Source organism: Trichosurus vulpecula, chromosome X (assembly GCF_011100635.1).
Source record: "Trichosurus vulpecula isolate mTriVul1 chromosome X, mTriVul1.pri, whole genome shotgun sequence".
Classification (NCBI taxonomy): Eukaryota; Metazoa; Chordata; class Mammalia; order Diprotodontia; family Phalangeridae; genus Trichosurus; species Trichosurus vulpecula.
Window position 1 is genome coordinate 8230749 of NC_050582.1, and position 24592 is coordinate 8255340.

At 46.1% G+C, this 24592-nt stretch overlaps 1 protein-coding gene across 2 annotated transcripts; it reads left to right on the top strand.

The window, feature by feature from the left end:
- The first annotated feature begins 1662 nt into the window (after window positions 1-1662).
- NOX1 (NADPH oxidase 1) lies at window positions 1663-18708 on the top strand. 2 transcript variants are annotated; one of them, XM_036740229.1, is made up of 12 exons: window positions 1663-1764; window positions 10372-10482; window positions 10673-10757; window positions 11531-11679; window positions 11784-11965; window positions 12056-12185; window positions 15509-15601; window positions 15824-16059; window positions 16274-16436; window positions 16959-17105; window positions 17706-17830; window positions 18582-18708. In XM_036740229.1, the coding sequence occupies exons 3-12, from the start codon at window positions 10739-10741 to the stop codon at window positions 18706-18708; spliced, it is 1371 nt and encodes a 456-aa protein (XP_036596124.1). In that variant the 5' UTR covers window positions 1663-1764; window positions 10372-10482; window positions 10673-10738. The 2 variants fall into 2 exon arrangements, with proteins under 2 accessions (XP_036596124.1, XP_036596125.1); XM_036740230.1 differs by lacking the exon at window positions 10372-10482 and having other exon boundaries at window positions 1675-1764.
- Window positions 18709-24592: the final 5884 nt, after the last annotated feature.

The following is a 24592-nucleotide window of genomic DNA, read 5'->3' on the forward strand; positions in this document are numbered from 1 at the left end:
CTTTTGTATATCATTTTAAGGTTGAATTTTTATTTTTTCAATTCATAAAAATTGATTGTCTCTCCCTTCCATGCCCTCACTGAAAAAAAGCAAAACTAAATCCTTGTAAGTGATGTACAGTCAGGTAAAACAAGGCCCTCCAAATGCGTGGCTCATTCTGTAGCCTGAGTCCTTCCCCTTTCTGTCAGGAGGTGGGGAACAGGGAGAGCGACTTAGAGAATTACATCATTGCAAAGATAAATAACTTGGAAAGACTAAAACCATTTCTCATTGCAGTGACTAGCTATGATCTGTCTGTGTATTTTTGAAATGTCTCAGTGATGCTCTTTTTGGAGGGCAGAGGTCAGCACTATCAGTAGCCCTCCATTTCCCCTCCCTATTTGGTTGTTAGGCCTTGCGGGGAACCACGGGAGGCCACTGGGGATGCCCTCTACTTTTTTCCTCTTCCTAAGAGATTGGTGTAGGACAGGCTGATTGGTATGGCCTGTGTCTGTCCTTCCAGAGGTCAGTACAAATCTAACTTGGCTCTGGGGAATGTGCTGTGAATCTGTTGGAAGGTGGAAATTAGATCTGGAAGGAGGAAGGAAACAGGCACTTTACAATGTGCCCTGCACTGTGCCACGCATTTGATCCTTACAAGCACCCTGCAAGATAAGCAATGTTATCGCTGCCCTTTTACAGATGACGAAACTGGGGTAGCCAAGGGTCACAAGGCTGTTATAAGTGCTTGATTCCTCATTTGAACTCAGGTCTTCCTGAGCGTTCTGTCGGCTAGCTGCCTGGGTGTTCCGGACAAGCACTTAGATATTCCTAGGCTGAGCACCTCTGGGATCATTCTCATGTGGCCTGGAGATTTGCTGGTAGTCTTGAAATGAGCGTGGCATTGCCCAAAACCCAGGGAATGAGCTGGGGGGCAAGACCGGACCTAATACATTGCAGGCTTCCAATTGGAGCCCAGTGGTCCCCAGGGATACCAGTAATGCAGAGCTCCCTTTGCCAGTGCAGGTATGGGCTGATTAGGAAGCCCCAGAGCTCACAGTAGCTGAAGAAAATAAATCCCCAATATCCAAGTCCAGAGCAATAATAGGCTTGTTTAAAAAAAATACACGAGAATGTGTGGCATGTCAGAATGTGGTGGGCAGATCCATCAGCAACACTTTAGTGTTCAGGTGGTGAATGAATTCTTTGTTTCTGTAGAAATCCAACTATTTGCTGTAGATATCAGAAAGAGTTAATGTGTTACCCTAAGCCGCTCATTTTTTAAAGATTGCTTAAAGTTGCCCTTTTAAAAATCATGACATTTTTTTATTTTATAAAGTCTGCGTTACGCTTTCTGAGTCTCACAGTAACCCTGTGAGACGGGTATTCCAGGCATTATTATCCCATTTTACAGATAAGGAAACTGAAGCTGGAATGTTAAGAGGCTTGTCCAAGATGGCATAGACAGGAAGGGTGTCAGAGGCAGGGTTCAAACCCAAGTCTGCCTGTCTCTGAGCCTCCACTTAATAACCTCAGAAAATGAGATGCTTGTACAACTTCACTACGAAAATGAAGGCAGGCACATGTAAAGCACCCGGAATGGATGCACTGTTCCTTCTCCTTTTTAGCCCTGGATTCCCATTTCAGCCTCTGCATGCTTTGATTCTTTGTTTTTTCTCTCTTGTCCAGGTCGTTTGGCTGGGGCTAAATGTTTTCCTGTTTGTTTATGCTTTCCTGACGTTTCAGAAGTCGGACAAATACTACTACACCAGAGAAATCGTTGGGGTAAATGGTGCGATCCCTGGGGGTCCAAGGGCTGTAGCCGCCAAGGTCTTTGAGCTTCACTACTGGCAGGCAGATGCCTCACCAAAAGGCCAGGTGCCCCACCCGGTGCAGGGTTCTTTGACTGGGCAAACTCCAGTGTTCCCCTGCTCCATTTGTTCTATAATTCTGCCTGAATGGTATGATCTCACTGGATCTCATTGGTGACTCATCCACATCTATGTGAAATGGAAGCACTTTGAGGGCAGGGGCATTCCACCTTGGTCTTGGTATCTCCGGCACCAGAAACAAGTCCTCATGCATATTTCCATACTTCAAAGATCTGTAATGTTGTCTGTCAGTCAGTAAACACTGATGAAGCACCCTATGTGCAACCCTTCTCTGTCCTGGTATCTATCATATATTTGGACCTAGAAGGGACCTTAGCAATTATTTAAACCACGCCGCGCCCCCCCCCCCCCCCCCCCGTTTTACAGATGATGAAAGTGAAGACGAGAGGGGAAGACATTGCCTGAGCTCTCATAGGTAGTAAGTGGCAGGGGCAGAATTTGAACCCAGATCCTGACTCTTCATCTGGAGCTCTTTCTACTAGTCAGTCAATAAGTATTTATCAAGTGCCTACTATACCAGGCATTGTGCTAAGCCCCACCCTCAATTCCTGTGGCGGAAAAATTCTTCTGCCTACAGATGAACTTCTCTGCACAGCTGATCTGGTCTTTGGATAACAGACACTTCTTTTGAGGTGCCAGTTGGGAGAGCAGGTTCAGGTGTGAAAAAATTCACTTAGGCCTTCTCTTTTAGCCAATGGGAGCTTTTTATTTTACATGAAAAGGCATCCCAGGCCTCCTTAGCAAGAAAGCTAAATGAGACCTTGATATTTGGGGGAGTTGTGCTTATATAGGGATGTTGAGGATGATGATGATGTAATTTGAGGGTTTCTTATGGGGGTTGGAGATTAGGGAAAGAATAACAACAAGCAACATGAGGACGATGGCTGCTTATAAGACAAGGAAAAATTGTCAAGACACAGCATGAGGAGGATGAATGACAGGATAGGGAACACGGGATGAGGGGGACAAAAGCAATTCTTTTGGTACAAGTTGTAGGGAGGAGCGTTAAGACACCCTCAAGTTACTGGATGGACTGCAGAATGAGCTTGAACATCCCCTCAGGGGGCCTGGAAAAGTAACCCTTAATATTAACCCTTAGGGCACCAATTGTATTCACATCACTGCTGGACCTCTACTATCACTCATTGAGTCAATGAACCAGCTGTTTATTAAGCACTTACTTATCTGCTAGGCATTGTGCTAAGGGCCAGGGATACAGAAAAAGACAAAAAACAAAGTCCTGCCATGGAGGAGCTCATGCTCTAATGGAAAGACAAGTAGCAAATAACTATCTACATATAAGAGAGACAAGTAGACCAAAGGTAACCTCCGAGGGAAAGGTTCTAGCAGCCGGGGGGAGCTGGGAATGGCTTCCTACAGAAAGGGGGATGTGAACTGAGTTTTGAAGAAAGTCGACTATGAGGCAGAGGTGAGGGGGCAGGAAATTCTAGGCCTTGGGGATATTTTGTACCCAGATACTTCAGTATTAAGAGATGGAGTGTCTCCTTTGAGGAAATTTGACAAGTAGTCCCATGGTACAGGCTCATATGGGGTGAGGAGTAAGGGGTTGGGAGATTGGAAAGGTAGGAGGGGGTGGTTAGGAAGACTTTTATTTATTTTTTAAGAGTTTTGAAATTTTCAGTTCCAAATTCTCTTTCTCCCTCCACCCTCTCCCCAACCCATTGAGAGGGCAAGTGTAGATGATACCAGTTATACATATGAAGTCATGGGAAACATTTCTGCATTAGCTGTGTTGTGAAAAAAGGCAAGATAAAGAAATAGAAATCCCCTTCAGTCTGCACTCTGTGTCCATCAGTTCCCTCTCTGGAGATGGCTGCCATTTTTCATCATGGGTGCTTTGGATTCTCGAGGATCACTGTATAGCTCAGAGGGGCTAAGTTTTTATGAAGACTTTTCAATCCCAAACCAAGGACAGGAGATAATAGGGAGCCACTGGAACTACTTGAACAGGGTAAGGTGTGCAATATGGTCACATCTACACTTTTGAAAAAAAATCTCTTGGTAGCTGAGTGGAGAATGGGCTGGAGTGGAGCAAGATCTGAGGCAAAGAGACCAATTTGAGGGCTATTGCCATGACCCAAATGAGAGGTGATGAGGACCCAAGATCGGCTTATGCTTGTGTCAGAAGAGAGAAGGGAGTGTATCTGAGAGATGTCGTGAAGGTAGACCAGGACTTGGCAATAGATGGGATGTAGAGGGTGAGAGAGAGTGAGGGGCCTGGGATGTCAGGTAGCTTGTGAGCCTGCGTAACTGGAAGGATGGTGGTGTCCTCAAGGTTTCAGAGCAAAGATAATGAGTCCTGTTTGGGTCATGTTGAGTTTGAGAAGTCTACAGGAGATCCAGTTCAAGACGTCCAAGAGGCACTTGGTGATATGGGAGTGGAGTGACTAGGAGATTGTTGTTCAGTCGTTTTTCAGTCATGTCTGACTCTTTGTGACCCTATTTGGGTTTTTCTTGGCAAAGATCCTGGACTGATTTGCTGTTTCCTTTTCCAGCTCATTTTACAGATGAGGAAGCTGAGACCAACAGGGTGAAGTGACTTGTCCAGGGTCACACAGCTAAGACGTGTCTGATGCTGGATTTGAGCTCAGGTGTTCCAGACTGCAGGTCCAGGGCTAGAAGTCACCTGCATAGACATGATAATCGAACCCTTAGGAGCTGATTAGATCACCAAATGAGATAATCTAGACCAGGGGTAGGGAACCTGTGACTTCTCAGCCACATGTGACCCCCTAGGTCCTCAAGTGTTGCCTTTTGACTAAGTCCATGTTTTACCGAGCAAATCCTTTATTAAGGGGATTTGTTGTGTGAAGTTTGGATTAAATTAAAGGGCTGCACTTGAGGACCTAGAGGGCCACAAGGCTGTAGGTTGCCCACCCCTGCACTAGCCCTTTACTTCATAGTAAATAGACTTCAAGAGTTGTTGGGGCTGAAAAAATTCATTCCCTGCAGTCATCTATACCAGAAGTGTCAAACTCACAGCTCACAATGTTGAGAGCTGAAGCCAGATTAAAATGTAATTGGGAAATATTTAGCAAAACAAATAAAAATACAACAGAATACAGATAATGTTAATATGTGGTTTTCTAAGTCAATTTAGTTATCCTTGCCTAAAGCCCTTTTTCTATTTGAGTTTGACACCAATGGGTAGACTATACAATAGAAAGAAAAGAGTGAGATAATGGGTACAATCTGGGTGAAGAGCCAACAAAGGAAACTGCAGCATGGTCAGACAGGTGGGAAAACCAGGAGAGATTGGCATCATGAAAACCTAGAGAGGAGGTGAACCACAATGTCAAAAGTCGAAGAGAGGTCCTGAAGGCTGAGGACTGAGAAAAGACCATTTGATTTGGCCGTTAAGAGATCGTTGGGATCCACAATTCCAGAAAGAACACTGATGACCCTGAGTGCAGAGTGAAGCAGATTGTTTTTTTCACTTGATTTTTCTTGAGTTTTTTCACAACACAGCTAATGTGGAAATATGTTTTGCTTGGTTTCCTAGGTATAATGTTTATCCTATTTCTCGCCTTCTCAGTTGGGTGTGGTGTGGAGGGAGGGAAAAAGTTGGGAAATGAAAGTAAAAATTAAAAAAGATCATAACTTTGGAAAAAGCAGTTTCAGTTCAATCAGGGGGTCAGAAACCAGACTGCAAAGGGTATCAAAGAGACTGGGAGGGAAAGGAAGTGGAGGGAGACCTTGGGTGTAGATAGCTTTCTGAAGTTCAGCTGAGAAGGGCAGGAGAGACATAGGATGACAGCTAGCAGGATAGGGGAGACAGAGACACATTTGTAGGTAGTGGGGAAAGAGCCAGTGGTAGAAGAAGAAATCAAAAGAGAGGGGGGCGGAGCCAAGATGGCAGCTGGAAAGCAGGGACTTGCATAAGCTCCCACCCAGGTCCCTCTAAACACCTATAAAAAATGGCTCTGAACAAAGTCTAGAACTGCAGAAACCACAAAAGAGCAGAGGAAAGCAGGGCTCCAGCCCAGGACAGCCTGGATGGTTGCAGGGAGCTGGGAGCAAAGCGGAGCAGAGCCCAACATGGGCTGCGCGGACCAACCAGACTGGGAGCTGGGCAGAACAGGCCCTAGTGCACTGAATCAGTGGGCTGTGGCAGTTACCAGACTTCTCAACCCACAAACACCAAAGACAACAGAGAAGGTTAGTGGGAAAAGCTGCTGGGACAGAGTGAAAGGAGTTCGCAGTTCGACCACCACTCCAGGGGCAGGGGAGGAGGTACAGCTACAGAACTACAGCTGCAGTTGCTTCCAGCCCCAGGCCCACCTGGTGGGAGGAATTAAGTGGCGGACCTGAGCGGGAGTGCAGAGCCACCTTAGATCTGAGTCTGGTCTGGGTTGGCGGTTCTTGGGGGAGGAGTAGCGCTGGTGTGGCAGAGCTTGCTGTGTAGCTCTGAAAACAACAGCACAGCCCCTCAAGCTTGGGACAAAGTACTCTATACTCTACAAGCAGTCACACCCTGATGAAAAACTCAAGGGTCAAGTAAGTTGGCTGGGAACATGGCCAGGCAGCGAAAACACACTGAGATTCAGACTCAGACTTTGGAATCTTTCTCTGGTGACAAAGAAGACCAAAACATACAGCCAGAAGAAGTCAACAAAGTCAAAGAGCCTACATCAAAAGCCTCCAAGAGAAACATGAATTTGTCTCAGGCCATAGAAGAGCTCAAAAAGGATTTGGAAAAGCAAGTTAGAGAAGTAGAGGAAAAATTGGGAAGAGAATTGAGAGTGATGCTAGAAAACCATGAAAAACAAATCAATGACTGGCTAAAGGAGACCCCAAAAAATGCTGAAGAAAATAACAACTTAAAAATTAGACTAACTCAAATGACAAAAGAGCTCCAAAAAGCCAATGAGGAGAAGAATGCCTTGAAAGGCAGAATTAGCCAAACAGAAAAGGAGGTCCAAAAGACCACTGAAGAAAATACTACCTTAAAAATTAGATTGGAACAAGTGGAAGCTAGTGACTTTATGAGAAATCAAGGTATTATAAAACAGAACCAAAGCAATGAAAAAATGGAAGACAACGTGAAATATCTCATTGGAAAAACCACTGACCTGGAAAATAGATCCAGGAGAGATAATTTAAAAATTATTGGAATACCTGAAAGCCATGATCAAAAAAGAGCCTAGATATCATCTTTCAAGAAATTATCAAGGAGAACTGCCTGATATTCTAGAGCCAGAGTGTAAAATAGAAATTGAAAGAATCCACCGATCGCCTCCCGACAAAGATCCCAAAAAGAAAACTCCTAGGAATATTGTCTCCAAATTCCAGTGCTCCCAGATCAAGGAGAAAATACTGCAATCAGCCAGAAAGAAACAATTTGAGTATTGTGGAAACACAGCAGCCTCTACACTAAGGGATTGAAGGGCTTGGAATACGATATTCTGGAGGTCAATGGAGCTAGGATTAAAACCAAGAATCACCTATTCAGCAAAACTGAGTATCATGCTCCAAGGCAAAATATGGATTTTCAATAAAATAGAGGACTTTCAAGCTTTCTTAGTGAAAAGACCAGAGCTGAATAGAAAATTTGTCTTTCAAACACAAGAATCAAGAGAAACATGAAAAGGTAAACAAGAAAGAGAAACCATAAGGGACTTACTAAAGTTGAACTGTTTTGTTTACATTCCTGCATGGAAAGATGATGTGTATAATTCACGAGACCTCAGTATTAGGGTAGCTAAAGGGAATATACATATATAGAGAGACAGAGGGCACAGGGTGAGTTGAATATGAAAGGATGATATCTAAAAAAATAAAATAAAATTAAGGGATGAGAGAGGAATGTATTGAGAGAGGCAGAAAGGGAGAGATAGAATGGGGTAAATTATCTTGCATAAAAGTGGCAAGAAAAAGCAGTTCTGTTGGAAGGGAAGAGGGGGCAGGTGAGGGGGAATGAGAGAATCTTGCTCTCATTGGAATTGACCTGAGGAGGGAATAACATACACACTCAATTGGGTATCCTACCCCACAGGAAAGAAGGAGGAAGGAGATAAAAAAGGGGGGACAATAGAAAGGAGGGCAGATGGGGGAGGAGGTAATCAAAACCAAATACTTTTGAAAAGGGACAGGGTCAAGGGAGAAAACTGAATAAAGAGGAATAGGATAGGAAGGAGCAAAATATAGTTAGTCTTTCACAACATGAGTGCTGTGGAAGGGTTTTACATAATGATACGCATGTGGCCTATGTGGAATTGCTTGCCTTCTTAGGGAGGGTGTGTGGGGAGCGAAGAGGGGAGAGAATTTGGAACTCGAAGTTTTTTAAAAACAGATGTTAAAAAAAAAGTTTTTGCATGCAACTAGGAAATAAGATATACAGGTAGTGGGGCATAGAAATCTATCTTGCCCTACAAGAAAGTAAGGGAAAAGGGGATGGGGAGGAGTGGGGTGAGAGAAGGGAGGGCTGACTGGGGAATGGGGCAACCAGAATACATGCCATCTTGGAGTGGGGGAGGGTAGAAATGGGGAGAAAATTTGTGATTCAAACTCTTGTGAAAATCAATGCTGAACACTAAAATATTAAATAAATAAATGATCCAAAAAGAAAAGAAAAAAAGATCAAAAGAGAGACAGAGACAGAGAGGAAGAGACAGAGAACAGAGGAGAGACAGAGACAGAGAGGAAGAGAGAGAGAGGAAGAGAGCGGAAGAGACAGAGAGAGGGGAAAATAGAGAGGAAGAGATACACAGAGGAAGGGAGAGAGAAAAAAAGAAGAAGAGAGGAAGAGAGAGACAGAAGAGAGAGAGAGAAGGAGAGGAAGAGACAGAGGGAGAGAGAGACAGGAAGATAGATAGAGGAAGAGACAGAGAGAGAGAGACAGAGGGGGAGGGAGAGAGAGAGGATGATAGAGGGGGCAATCTGCTGGAGAAGAAGACAGGGTGGAATGGGGTCAAGTGAGTATGTAGAGGGTTTTGGCCTGGCAAGGAGAAGGGCCACCTCTTCTTGTGAGTCTGGCGCGAAGTAGGAAATTGTGGGGGAAGACATGATTGATGTGAGATGAGGTAATGGGGAAAAGATCCTTCTCGGTGAAAGGCTTCAAGTTTTTCAGTGAAGTATGAGGCAAAGTCCTCAGCTTGGGGTGGAGAGGGAGTGCCTCAAGAGGCTTGAGGATGACATAAATACGTTTGGATTGCATGTTCTATGTAAGACAGGAGAATCTGCTTAAGTCCAATTTCTTTGGTACTGATATTAATAAACGGAATAGCTCTATGGAATTCAAAGGCAAGGAAATCTAGCACCTGTGACAAATGAGAGTTCATTAATTAGGGAGGTGGCAAAGTATGGTTCTGCTGCTGTCAGGGCCCAGCTGAAAGTATGGAACATGCATTTTTAGTGGAATCAATCAGCAGAATTTTGATTTTCTACATGGCCTTTGGAGTAAAGATGGTGGGTGGTGGGTGGTGAGTGGTGGGAGTCATCCAAGTCATCCCAGGAGTGACAGGATTTAAGTATAGGGTTAATTGACTTACCAAGGGGTTAAGGAAGAGAAGGGGGAAGAGTGAAGTCAACACAGAGTTGATGGTCCAGGAAAGAACTGAGGGGTGGAGCAACCACAGATCATGGTGAGGACCGAGAAGAGGGCTCCAGGATATAAGCCAGAGAGAAAGTTGGAAAGATCAAATAAGGGAATTTCAAAATTCACAAACCTAGAAGTGGCAGACTTATGGGTAATGGCAAGATCAAGGGTATGGCCAGCTCTGTGAGTAGCTGAAGTGGAATGGAGGAAGCGGTCATAGGAGATGAGTAGGTTGAGCTGGATGGAGGCAGTAGCTGCAGCTGGCAGGGGCAGATGCCAAGATGTCTGCACCAGGTAGCCAGCCCTTGGCCCCCTAGGATTGGTGAGGGGTGCTAGTTTCAGGGCAATGAAATCTTTGATTGTAGCCATTATCTGGTAGAAATATAAGCACGTCCGGGTGGAAACTGCTTGAAGGAGGGGCCCAGGGCCTGCTGCCCCCCAGCCAGGTTTCATGGCCTTTGAATTCAATAGCACCATCTCATTCATTGATGTCAATATAAGAGAAATGGGAGTAAAGCAGATTGTAGCTCAAATACACCTGATTATTGGTCGTGTACCTAGGTTCCTACGGATTCGATTTTGGTTTTCTTTTGGGATTTTAAGGATTCCTCCAACAGGCAGCAATCTGGAGCTCCCCTCTGACTATTGGATTGAGTGGCCTTCAAGGATTACATTGCTTTCTCCCACCCCCACTGATACACAGAAAAATCCCTTGTGTTTACAATGCTTGGCACAAAGTACTTAAGAAAGAGATGTGTTTTTTCCTTTCCTTTCTTTCCTTCATTCATTTGAACATATTGTCTGTCCATCAGAATGTAAAGTCCTGCTTACTGATAGTTTTCTACCCAGGCCAGGGCCCTGAAAGAAGGTAATTTTTCTTCTTTCTTCCTTCTCCTTCTTCTTCCTCCTCCTCTTCCTCCTCCTCCTTCCCTTCTTCCCCAGTCTTCACTAGCGTGGGCCCGGGCCTCTGCTCGCTGCCTGAACTTTAACAGTTCGTTGATCCTGCTCCCTGTGTGCCGAAATCTGCTGTCATTCCTAAGAGGCAGCTGCTTGGTGAGCCATGAACCTTTTGGGGCCCAAACCTCAGCTCTGAGCTGGTTCCTTGCCTTCCTAGAGGCCCCGTGCCAGGGGGTGGGCTCATGATCCTGGGGGGAGCTCAGGGAGCCTTGGGGTGGTGGTGGGGGTGGAATTCCACAGAGCCACAGGAGGCTGACGTGATGCTTCCCTCCTCCCCTCTCCCCAGAGCTGCAGGCGCACGTTGAGGAAGCAGTTGGATCACAACCTCACCTTTCACAAGCTGGTGGCCTACATGATCTGCCTGCACACAGGTGACTCAAGCAGACAGACAAGAACTGGAAGGCTTCCCCTTGGAGGCCATGTGGTCTAGTTACTTCACTTTAGCAGTGAGGAGACTGAGGCCCGGCAGGATGGAGTGGGCCTGTAGCACACAGCAAGTACAAATCCACAGTCCACATTTTCTGCCACCAAGACAGTCCCAAGTCATTTATATGGAAATAGATTTAAGAGCCACTGAATCCCCCTCCTGATATTAGAAAGTTCACTAGTGGGAAAGGCCACTAGAATTTCTCTTTGGTAACGTCCAGTTTTATAATATGCACTCATTAGCCTGGGATACTGGCTAGGACCTTGGACTTCAGACCCAGGTCCTCTGATCGCACTGACCCACACTAGACTCTGCTTACCCAGAGCTTCAGGACACCAAGGATTGGCCAAGAAGAGGCTGCATTTCTCTAGGATACTATGCCTGTTAGAATGCAGCTGTAGACACTGCTCTTGGGCAAGGGCAACCCTGGGCAAATCCTTCACCACTCTGGGCCTCAGTTTCTTCACTTGATAAATGGGAGGGCTGGAATTGAGGGTCTCAAAGGTTCCTTTTAGCTCCAAGTCTATGATCCTATGACCTCAGTCAAGAGTTACTTCACAAGCACCTCCTGAGTGCCTCCTATGTGCCCAGCACTGTGCTAGTACTAGACCTTTCCAGGGATATTCCTTTTCCCAGTGCCTAGAACAAGAATACTTTTGGCTACGATGGCTTCCCAGAGCCTTCCCTACCCCATCTCTCTCTTCTTTTTCTATTTAGTCATCCATGTTGCTGCTCACCTGTTCAATTTTGAACGGTACAACAGGAGCTGGAAGGCCAAGGATGACTCTCTGGCCTTCACCCTCTCTAACCTGTACCCCCATAAGACGGGCAGCCCCTGGCTAAATCCCTTTCCCTCGCCAAACATGGTAAGTAGCTCCAGTGGCCAAGCATCGAGGCTCCTGGGATGGGTGGTGAGGGGTGGGGGTGTCCACATAGCCATCGTGACATTTCTTCTTCCTTCTGACTGTAGACGGTAGAGCGCTTGACCTTCACCAGCATCGCTGGCCTCACTGGGGTGATCATCACCTTAGCCCTGATCCTCACAGTGACGTCAGCCACAGAGTTCATCCGCAGGTGTTACTTTGAGGTCTTTTGGTACACACACCATCTCTTTGTCATCTACTTCATTGGCCTTGTAATTCATGGACTTGGGTAAGTCCCTGGAGTCCTGCCCTCCCCACCTCCCCACTCCCTGCCTTGTCTCATCCTCTGGCTCAAACCCCTCCTTTTTTGGTGTCTCAGGGGGATGGTCCGAGGTCAAACAGAAGACAGCATGAAAGAACACCCCCCCAGCAAGTGTGCACAGGAATATGCAAAATGGGGTGAGCCCTCACACTGTGCATATCCCCGGTTTGAAGGGCTACCCGCTGAGGTAAGGACCTTGTGACAGGCAGACTATGGCATCAGAGAGGTGGAAGGGGTAGCATAGTGAATAGAGCCCTGGGCTGGGAGCCAGGAAGACCTAGTTCAAATCCCACTTCTGTCACTTACTACTTCCTTGACCATGGGCAAGTCACTTAACTACTCTGGGCTTTGCTTTCCCTTTTGAAAAAAAAATGAGGAGGTTGGCCTTGGTAGCTCTAAGGTGCCTTTTGGCTCTAAATCTCTGACTCTGTGAACTTGGGCTTAAGTAGTCCTCTGAGCCTTGGCTTCCTCATCTGTAAGATAGGAATGATAATACCCATGTTGCCTACCTGGATAGGGTTGGGTTGTGGGGGTCAAATAATATAATGTGTTTTGTGAAATTTAAAATTCTCTACAAATGTCCATTCCTATGTAGTCAAACTCCCTCATCTTACAGAGGAAGAAACTGAGGCCCCGAGGGGTCAGTGCAGCCCTTTGAATCCAAACCCAGAACAAATCCCCTTAATAAAGGCCACATGTGGCCCTCTAGGTCCTCAAGTGCAGCCCTTTGACTGAATCCAAACTTCCCAGAACAAATCCACTTAATAAAAGGATTTGTTCTGTAAAACTTGGACTTGGTCAAAAGGCCACACCTGAGGACCTAGAAGGCCACATGTGGCCTTGAGGCTGCAGGTTCTTCACCTCTGGGTTAGGCAGTTTGGCCCAGATCACAAAGGTAGCCCAGAGCAGAGCCTCCACATTGGCTGTTGGGAATTTCCACAACATGGTGCTAAACAGCCTGACTGGCCAGCCTGACTGCTGGAGAAGTGAGTATGTTTTGGAACTGGACAAGATACAGAAGCTCCAGGTGGCAAGCCTCCAAAGCTCGTATCAGGAGAAGCTGCTCACTTAAGAAGAGTGTTGCACTCTGGGAGAAGGGAGTCTGGAGCCCTGGATTCCAGCCCTGGCTGGGCCACTTCCTAGCTGGCCTTATTTAGGTCTCATTTGCCTCACCTTTAAAACTAAGGAATTGGGCCTTCAGATCCTCTGGTTCCCTGAATCAATGACACATTCACAGTCTGGGCAAATATTTACTGAGTGCTTTGAGCATAAGTAATACTGCTAGGTCTTAGCTGGGGAGGGGGGGACACCTCAAGAAGTATGGTACATGATCCCTGCTCTCAAAGGGGAGACAATCTAAATCCTAGATTCTAGGAGATTCTCACAAGGAAGGGTCCTAAAGAGGCAGAAAATCGGAATCTTCAACTCCTTGGAGCAGCAGCTTCTGAGACTACCCTCTGAAGGTATGGAGGGTCACCTCTCTTCCACAGCAGAATCCCATTCAGATTTCTCAGAAGCATTAGCAGCTGGAGGTGGGATTTTCTTTAAGCATCATGCACAAGAACATCTTTTGGAACTCCAAACCGATTGCAACTGTTCATACACTGGCATGAACTAATCGCAGTGGGGGCAGTAATAACTATGGCTACCAGGAGGCTGCTGGCACCTAGAACCCCTTGAAATGTGCTCTGTTCTCAAAGGCAAGGAGTTCAGTGGTGGGGTGGGGAGTGAGCTTCCAAGTTCCATCCTGTTGACTCCAAGATTACACAGCTACAGTATAGTAATCTATGAGATCAGATAAGCTGTAAAGCTAATGGTATCCCAGGTCCTGGGCTTTATCTTTATTTGCTCATAAAGATTAAAGATTGAAGGATGAAAGGCAGAGGGTGGCCCCACAAAGTGGCCTGAGAATGAATGAGTGCTTTGAATCAAAAACACAGAAAATAAAAGATCAAAAGAAGTATCTCTGGAGAGCGGCATCTCAGCCCTCACCTGGAAAGGTGACAGAAATAGCCAGAATTAAAGGAGTACCTCTGGCATAGATTACTAAGAAACCAAAGCCAAAGTGCACCTACTCTGTGGTTAATCCGAATGTCTTCCCTCTGTTTATCCCTTCTATAGCTCATTTGAATCTCATTGCTTGCATGTTGTATCCCCGATTAGACAGGAAGCTCTTTGAAGCAGAGACTGTCTTTTGCCCTTTTTTGTAGCTGTAGCACTTAGCACAGTGCCTGGCTCATAGTAGGCACTTAATAAAGGGTAGTTGACTGACTTGGACATTCCTCCATTGTGTTTTCCATCAGCCACCTGACTCAAGTTGGGGGATGTATTCTGAGTAGCAGATATGTGTGAGCCCCACTCCCTGACTCCACATCAGAAGAGAAAGCTGAGTCCCTCTGAAGTGTCAAAACAAACTTCATCTAACAGCATCTTCAAGAGTCAGTCTGATCATATCTGGAATGCCCAGCTGTGGCCCCAGAGAAGAGATGAGGAAAGGGGTTTCCTTGGTTTCATTGAAGAAGGGAGGAGGCAGGGCACCATGGGTGCAGAATGGGACTTAACTTGTCAGTGACTTTGTTACAAGGGCCAGTAACCTTTCTGGGCTTGAGTTTCCTCTGTACTGGGTAACTCAAATCCCTTTTAGCTGTAGATGGTAGGTCCTATGACTCACAGGGGTAAGGATGAGAATAAAGGGTAGGATATCTAGAAAGGACCAACATCAAAATAAAAGGCATCCACGAAACTGTGTCATTGTTGTTGAAAAAAAAGCCAGTGCCTGCAGTCTTGTCAGCCAACTAGCAATCAGAGAACCTGGGTTCAAATGCCTGCTCTGCCATTCACCATGATCTTACATAAAGTGCTGTCAGAGAAAAGTTTCCAGAGACTGGAAAAAGAGAGGGCCTGTCACATAGCGAGAGTGGTGAAGCACTATGGGCCTGCCTGTGTGTTCCACTGGGATCCTTGAAATGTCAAGAGAACCAGTGCAAGGTGCCCAGCTTGTTGCCTGCCCCTCCTCCCTTGCAGGACACTTCCAGAAGGACAGAGACAAGAGGCACACAGGAGAAGCAGGCATGGATGGCTTTGAGAGAACGTCTAGGTCAATGAGATCTCAGCTCTGCTGGAGTAGATGTCATTGTGATTATACACGAGGTCATGTTGGCCTGCTTCCCATCTCATAGCTGTTGGGTTTTTTGCATTCAGCTAACTGTACCAACTAGTAGTCAGAAACACATAAAATTCAATATACAGTGTGCAGCCGGGATGTGCTAGGCCTGTAGTTCTGTTTTGCTACTTAGCCAGACTGTTAAACTTGCAGGAGATTATCTGCTTTATGAGTGACAGATAAATCAGGAAAATGGCTGGCGTTTCCTTCTTTTTGCCTTCAATGGAGGGACTAGGGCTCTGCTCAGATGTTGGGGTTCATAGAGGGAGCATTGGGCTGCTGAGGAATTAATGCCAAATTGCCAGACAGCATGTAACAATCTGCCTTCTGCCCCTGTCTCCATGTAGTCCTGGAAGTGGGTTCTAGCCTCAGTCATCCTATACATCTTTGAACGGCTCATCCGGTTTTACCGCTCACAGCAGAAGGTGGTGATTACCAAGGTAAGGGATGGGGGCTCGGCTCCTCCTTTGACACTGAGTGTGCTGGCTGGCCTCTCTGCCTACCTAAAGCCACCACCTTGTGTTTTGTCCCTGAGAGATGGCAGGCCTGAAGGGGGCTAGAATGAGAGCCTGGGCACTAGGCATGCCACCATGCCTCTAGTCCTAGGGGAGAGAGTAGTGGGGCGAAGACACTCACGGTGTGTCTGTGTACTTCTCTCCCAGGCCGTCCTGCACCCTTCTAAAGTACTGGAGCTGCAGATGAACAAGTGTGGTTTCCGCATGGAAGTGGGACAGTATATCTTTGTCAATTGCCCCTCAGTGTCTCCCTTGGAGTGGCACCCTTTCACCTTGACCTCAGCACCCGAGGAACCTTTTTTCTCCATCCATATTCGGGCAGCAGGGGACTGGACAGAGAGTCTTATAAGGGCATGTGAACAACAGAATTCCCCAATGCCCAGGTATGGTCTAGAAAGCATCTGAGATCCAAGAAATGGGCAAAGATAATGGTAGTCTGGCAAACAAGTCCAGAAAACTCCTCAGGGGTCTGTCAAATTCAAGGCCATCTGCTCTAATACAAACAAACACACAGAAAGCAAGTAAGGGAGCCCTCAGACCTTTGGGGAGAAGATGAGTAGAACTTCCTCTGACCCATTTTTTTTTTACTCTTACCAGGCTGAAAGTAGATGGTCCCTTTGGCACAGCCAGTGAGGATGTTTTTCAGTATGAAGTGGCTATGTTGGTGGGAGCAGGAATTGGGGTTACCCCCTTTGCCTCCATCCTGAAATCCATTTGGTATAAGTTTCGACATGCAGACCACACCCTCAAAACTAAAACGGTAATCAAGGTTATGAGCTGCCCCACTCCTGGGCCCGACTTGTGGGCAAACAGTTAGTCTAAACTGCGTTGCCAAGTGTTATTAAGTGTGAGGCACAATGCCAATGGCTGGGAGAGTGGCCTTCCTTGGAGGTGATTGGAAGCGAGGATAGCAGGGGACCAGACTCACTCCTATGAGGGCATTTGAACAACAGAAATCCCCAGTGCCCAAGTATAGTCTGGAAACCACTGAGACCCAAGAAGTGGGCAAAATCACAGCAGCCTGGCAAGTGGGCTTCTAGCCACCAGAGAACCAGAGTCAACTGCTTTGTTGCTATGATGGTCTTCATCTCAAACCAGACATCATCGAAGGCTTCTCTGGATACCACGGGAAGCCATTTCAGTACTCCTTAAAAAGTCAAGCAGTCAGCAGTGAAAGCTAGACTTTGCCCAGTTGGCCCTTAGAGGGCCTCTTGAGGATATATCTAACATGTTCATCAAGGTACACATAGGATAAGCTTGTGCTCTCTCTTGTGGGTTCCAGATTTATTTCTACTGGATCTGCAGGGAAACGGGTGCCTTCGCCTGGTTCAATGACTTGCTGGCTTCCTTGGAACGGGAGATGGAAGAGTGTGAAAAAGTGGGTTTCTTAAACTATCGGCTCTTCCTCACCGGGTGGGACAGCAATATTGTGAGTTCCCAACATTCTTTTGAATCGAACTTTCATTGATGCCTTTTCTTTTTACATTAGGTATGCTCCCCCTGCTCCCCCAGCCCTGTGAGCCTTCCTTTGTAACAAACAAAAAAGGAAGTAAAATCAACCATTTATTGCATATGACATCAATATTCCACTCCTGTGGTCCCCCACCTCTCTAATAAAAGGAGCTAGATGCATATCCTCATCTTTGCTTAGGGCCCAGCCTGGTCATGACAATTACCCAGCATTCAGTTCTATTCAGTACTTATTTTTATTTGCATTGCTGTAGTAATGAGTATATTGCCAACATCTATTTTGAATAGTAAATGTATTTGCTCTCATCTTAGAGAGAGGCATACTGATTGGAAATAGAGTTCATCCACATCCATGCAGGCATGGGGCCGAATTCATTGAGAGAACAGGTTTGTTCAGTGCCTCCCCTTTGTAATGCCCTGGGCTGAGGACTGAGCCACATCCCCTTGACCCATTCAAGTTAGGTGAGGGCAAAGAGCAGGGCACAACTTAGCTTTAGTGACCTGGCCTCCAGGAGCGAATGCGCTTCTGCAGTCTAACACCCTCCCTCTCTGGCCCCAGGCTCATCATGCAGCATTGCACTTTGACAAATCCACTGATGTTGTGACTAGTTTGAAACAGAAAACCTCCTTTGGCAGACCTAAATGGGACAATGAATTTTCTGCCGTGGCTGCTGTCCATCCCAGGTAAGTGCCGGTAGACTCGTGGTATCACAGGATCAGAGACTTAGAATAGAAAGGGACCTCAGAGGCTCCCAAATCTAACCCCTTCATTTTGAAGATAAGGAAACTGAGGTCCAGAGAAGGGAAGGGGAGTGAATGGTCCCCTGGGAGGAAGTGGCAGAACAGGATTTAAACCTGGGCCTAAATTGAGGCATTAGAGTGAGAGGAGATGAGCCAATCAGCTTGAGCTCTGCTGTGGAAATCTCCCTGGGACAGTCTGAAACTTCTGACCACTGAGACTGAGAAAATGGCACCTAGAATGCCACAAAGGAAGAGTGAGAACTCGCCACCCTCTGTGGCAGGACAGTGCAGTCAGGCACCAGACCTAAGCTGCTAAATGAAGTGGGCAACAGAGACACCTTGATCCTGATTACTCGTGTTTTTATGTAAAAATGTTGGGGATTGAATTATCTGGATAGCTGCCTCAATTGTCCCTTTCCAGTGCTGGGGTAAGCCTACCATTTCTTCTGGAGGAATGGGGGCAGGGGGCAGGATATTGTGCTGGGGAGCTGCAAAGTCACTGTGATCTCTAAGTCCTGGACCAGGAGGCAGCCTATGCCTTGGGAGTTGGCTCAGCCAGCCCTGGTAGAGAGGATGCCTGCTCGATTCTGTAGTAGGAAGGTACCAAGAAATGGAGGTAGGTGAAGGCTGATGGAACAGTGCCGTGTCTACAGGACCTGCCGCATCTCAGCCCTTTCTCCCTTTGTTTCTCTAGGTCAGTGGTGGGGGTTTTCCTGTGTGGCCCCCAGACTCTGGCAAAGAGCTTACGCAAGTGTTGTAACCACTACTCCAGCTTGGATCCCAGGAAGGTCCAGTTCTATTTCAATAAGGAAAACTTTTAAGTGGAGGAGGCAAAGCAAGAGCCGGCCATGAGCTTCTGTCTTCTTTCAGCTCTCCTTCTGTGCCCCCAGATGGAGATGTCATAACTGGGCAAGTGACAGTGCTCTTTGACCGGGTTCTAATAGACTAGTAGTCTTTACATTCGACCCACACTTCATCCCCATGGTGACAGCAAGCTGGCCTCTAGAACGGATGCTGGCCAGGCCTTCCTTCGAGCCTCTCGCCATACCGAGGATGCCCCTCTTTGCTGGATGGCCTCCTAGTCACTCTTCAAAGCCTGGCTCAGATGGAACTTCCCATAAAGCCTGCCCAGGTCCATGACAACTATCGTCCTGTCGGACCTCACCCAGCATTTGGTTTTGTACTTCTCCTATGCGCTTGTCAAATATTACTTTGTATTTTAACACTCTGTGGCACAGCCCTCTGCTTGTCTGGGAGCTCCATGTGATATCTCAGATTGGACAGTCCAGAGGCATCTTAAACTCAACATGTCCAAAGTGGAACTCCTGATCTTCTCCTCTAAACCCACCTCTCTTTCCAACTTCCCCATTACTGTTGAGGGCCCCATGGTCCTCCCAGTCATTCATGCTTACGACCTAAGTGTCCTCCTAAATTCCTGACTCTCACTCCACACATATCCAATCTTGTTATTTCTGCCCTCACAACCTCTCACATACGTTCCCTTCTCTGCACATAGCTACCCACCATGCACAGGCCCTCCAAAACTCTCACTTAGGCTATAGCAAAAGCTTTCCAAGTGGTCTCTTTACTTTGAGCCTATCCCCACTCCAACCTGCTTTCCATTCAGCTACCCAAAGTGACTTTCCTAAAGCATTCTCCATCCCCCACCTCAGTAAACTCCAGTGGCTCCTCTGTTTGGCAAACTTGACCCCTTCCTACTCGTCTAGTCTTCTCACACTTGGATTCCTCTCGAAACAGTCTACCATCCAGCAGGGCTGGCCTTGTGACTGTTGCTCACAGAAGACCTCTCTCATATCAAGTATTCCACGCCTGGAGTATTCTCTCCTTCCTCAGTGCCACCTCCTAGTTTCCAGACTTCCTTCAAGGCTTAGTTCAAATCCCACTTTCTACAGAAGTCCTTTGCCCCTCCCCTCTCCCTCCAAGCTAGTGCCTTCCCTCAGAGATTTCCTTCTGTCTACTCTGTATCTAGCTTGTATTTTAATAACAGTTTGCATATTGTATCTCTCATTAGAATGTGAGCTTCCTGAGAGCAGGGACCACAGTTTATTTGGTGGGTTTATTTTCACAGGGGGTTGCATTCCTGTTTCTATCACTTTGCCCAATGCCTGGCACAGAGAAAGCATTTAATAAATGCTTGTTGACCAAGTCTGTGAGAGCAGCAATGGTGTAACAGATCAAGTTTGTATGTGTCCATTGGCCTTTAGAGGTAGAAGAGGAGAGAGGACTAAGTATTGGATGTGCTGGCCTTTACTTGAATGTGATTTCACCAGAAATTGTGTATTTCAAAGCCACGAATCTTCTTTCCTGTGTTTGTCCGCTCCCTTCACTCCCATACTTAAGCTGCTCTTTTGAAAGCCACTGCTGACTTCCAGGCCATCCTCTGTACTGTATTCCAAACTCTTGGCCTTGGGTATAATTCCGTGCCATTTCCTGATGTACTAAGTCTGTTGCTGGCTGCTTCTGGAGATTCTTCGTTCACATGCTCCTTTGTAGTCTCCAGATTGGCTATTTTCTTTGTCATTTCCAAATTTTTTTAAAGCTTTTTTAAAAAATTCTAGCTTCATTATTCTCTGGTGGTTTTGTTTGCTTTGTTCGAGGTGTTATTTCATCAAATGATTCTCCCCAATGCCAATTCTTGCTTGAGTTATTTGAATGTACCGTTCCCCTATCTGAAGATGTTATTCAGTGGTTTCAGTTATGTCTAAATCTTCATGACCCCATTTGGGGTTTTCTTGGCAAAGATCCTGGACTGATTTGCCATTTCTTTCTCCAGCTCATTTTACAGATGAGGAAACTGAGGCACACAGGGTGAAGTGACTTGTCTAGGGTCACACAGCTAGGTAGTGTCTGAGGCTGGATTTGAATTCAGGTCCTCCTGACTTTAGGCCTGGTGCTCTGTGCATCCCCCAGCTGCCTCCATTTGAAGATGTCTCTCACGATGTCTTGCCCATTCCTCTCCTTCACTTCTGTTGCTTCAGGTACTTTAATTGATTTAGTTACTCTGTCGTGTTTTTTAAAAAAGTTCGTTTGAGCAAGTTTTCTTGAGTTCGTTTTTGCTCCTTGTTTTCTTTTGTATCTGTTTGTTGGGGGTTTAGGGGGTGAGCTGTGAGGAGTCTCGTTCCAACATTTTGGATGTCTTAATTGCCCAGATTTCTCTTTCTCTTCTAGTTTCATCACTGACTCCTCCCCTTACTCCTGCCCTTGAATTGGAGATACCCCATAATGCTCTGCACTTAGCCTTCTGCTCTCCCTTGGTTGCTTCCATCACTCCCAGGACTTATTCCTTCCAAATCTAGCTCTAGCCCTGATTTCTCTCCCACATCCCAGACCAGCATTTCTAGCAGCCTAAATGTACATCTTTACCATCCAACCTAACCCAATATACCCCTATCATGTGCCTACTACGTGCCAAGTATTGCGTTAGGCAAAACACAGTCTTTGCTTTACCTGCAAAATCACATTATTTTGTCCTGCCAGAATCTTAAAGTATACGTGGCCAAGGCCTAATCCATTGTTTCCTTTCCAATCAATGGAAAAGCATTTACTAAGTGCCTACTATGTGTACTAGATAGATGAACTAGGCACTGGGGATACGACAATAAAAAATAAAGTCCCTGATCCCAAGGACCTTAAATGCTACATGCTCTTGTTGCCAATAGCCCTCCCATTCTTTCAGATAGCCAGACTTGAAGCCTTGGCATTACCTTTGACCCCTTCCCCTTGCTCCCCCTTCCCTTATACATCCAACTAGCTGACAAGTCTGTTCCTTTCTCACCATTCCCATAGCTGCTGCCAATACACTCCAGTCTTGTCTCCCTCCCAATCCGACTACCATGTGGCCATGTTGTTCTTCTCATGCACAGATCCAGCCCCCTCACTCCACTGCTTCTAAATGGCCTCTCCTTAGCTGGGCACCTTGGACCTCCATGTTCTGGCTCCAGTGTACTTTGGCAGTGGTCTCTCCCAATATCCCCCCCTCTTCCTTAGGCTATTCTTTAGATGAGTGGTGTCAAACTCAAATAGAAAAGAGAGGCCACTTATATTAAAAACCCCTGCAGGTAGTATATTGACTGGGAAATCCACATGTTAACATTATCTGTGTTCTATTGTATTTTTATTTTGTTAAATATTTCCCAATTACATTTCGGGAAGTTTGCCACCTCTCCTCCAGACAACTGAACTCTCCCGACTCCCTCAACGCATCTCCCATGTTTCTCCCAACCAAGGTCTATCTCTGCTTCTGAAATCCCACTGGTCCTTCAAGTCCCTGCTTGGATGTCTCTTTCTCTTGGTTCCCAGATCATAGGCTCATAGATTTAGGGCTACAGGAGACCTTAGAGGTCATTGAGGCCAGCTCCCTCACGTTACAGAAAAGTGAAGCCCAGAGAGGCGAAGTGATTTTCTCCAGGGTCCCAAGGCAACAAGTATCTGAAGCAGGATTTGAACCCAGCTCCTCTTGATGCCATGTCCAAGGCCCTAGCCACTACACCATCCTGCCTCTCAGAAGTGAAGTCTTCCTCCTCTGAATGCTCGTAACACTTGACTTCTACCTCTCTTGTACACTTCAAATTTACTTTATGTTATTGTGTTTCATATGTGTCACCTGTATGTGTGCCTATGGCTTAAAGATGGAGAACTGGAAGGGACCTGAGAGGTGTAACTTGCCCAACATCACAAGGCAATAAATGGCAGATTTGAATTCGAGTCCTGACTCTACCTCTCATACCCTTTCCACTGCGCTACATTGCATCTCCCTAATTGCACTTTAAAGGAAGGGAACTTCCCTTAATTTACCTTTGTCTCCCTTAGTTCCTAGCTTTGTACAGAATGAGTACTTAATAAACCTTAGTTGAATGAGACAGAACTAGTTCCATTTTTAGCAATGGCCAGCCCGTGAGGCAGAGGATTTCATTCTTGCCTTTATGCTCTTAAAAAGGGAGTTTTCTGGACCTTAGTCTCCTGCACTAAAACAAAGCCAGCCAGCCAGGCCTAACAGTCAGTCAACACACATTTAATTAAATACTTGGGAAGCGTCAGACACTTAGTACACGGAAAAGCAAAAGCAAGGTTTCTGCCTTCCAGGAGGGGCTTTGGTCAGGGCATAATTGTGATGGTTTCACAGTACATTAGTTTAGTTGCAAACAGTTACACCAACCCTCTCAACAGAGAGATGGTAGGCTACAGGCGCAGATTTCTTTTCCCTTCTTTGTAACTTCAAATTGGAAGAAAGGGTATGATTGGGGATCAGGAAGATGGGTTCTCAGTCTGGTGCCACTGCTAGTGCTAGGGTAGGTTGGGATTCACAGTAGCTACTTCTGATCATTATCAATTACAGTTACACAGCAAGGGTTTTTTTTTGGCAGGGCAATTGGGGTTAAGCGACTTGCCCAAGGTCACACAGCTAATACATGTGTCAAGTGTCGGAGGCCGCATTTGAACTCAGGTCCTCCTGACTCCAGGGACAGTGCTCTACTCACTGACACCCCTAGCTGCCCCAAGCCTTTTTTTAAAAAGACGATTTGTATTATAAATAAAACTACTAACAATTGTACGCAACAACAAAAAAGAAAATGAAAACGCTGGCAGATTTTCTGGAAGGGTAGCTGGAGCTGCCTGCTACTGTCTGTTGGCTCAGTTCTTTCATCTGTAAAATGAGCTGGAGAAGGAAACAGCAAACCACTCTGGTATCTTTGCCAAGAGAACGTCACATGGGATCCTGAAAAGTCAGACACACTGAAACAACCAAATGGTAACAATGTCTATTGGCTCACTCTGATTTGTTGCCATTGGTATTAGCACAACTCGATTCGAAAGTGAAAAGGAGGCAACCCTGCTGAGCATGCAGTTCTGGGGCTTCTCAGTCTTGCTATGTGATTTTGGCATGATGAGGTTAGACAAACATGGCCCAAATGATATCCCGTCTGGGCTGCTAAATGACGTTTACATTAATTCATTCTTCAGAATTTTGTTCAGTCCTGATTTTTTGGTGGGGGTGGGGTGGGGCCAGAGAGAAGGGAAAAATAAGAAATAACGGTTTCATTGCATTTCCCCCCTCCCAGAATGCCAATGTACTAGAAGGGAGGCAGGCCATTTTATGAGAATTTTTCAAGTTCTTTACACATCACAGTCAAAAACCCCTCCTTCAATTTCTTATCGTCCGATTTATCTTGCCTTCTCTTTGGGTTCTCATGGCCTTTGGCTCCTCAATCTCAGGCTTGGTATATGCTCATCACATTCTGTGAGCCTCTTAATACAGCTGATTGCAAGGAATCTCAAGAGGCAGCACAGGCTGAAAACAGAAATAGGTTTGAGATAATTTCTATCAATTCCTAAACAAGTGTGCAGATTATTAAGCACATTCTTGCATCTGAAATCACCTTTGTGGAATGGAAGACAATCATGGTTTTTCACCATGTACTTCTGGATGCCACTGGTCCAGGGCAGAATTCTAGGTTAGGTGGACCAGAGAGCTGAGCAGACAAGGCCTTTTTCACATAATCTGTAAGGAAAAAGCAGTGGTGTACAGCCAGCTCAAGTTTTACAATCCTCTAGTACATCATCTACATTTATTCCCAACTGTTTATAACCAGAGTAATGCAATTGGAAGCCAATCTGATCAGACGGCAGAAGAGGCCTGGATCTTGAGCTTTCTGTTCTCACTTCACTTGATTTGGGGTTGGTTTC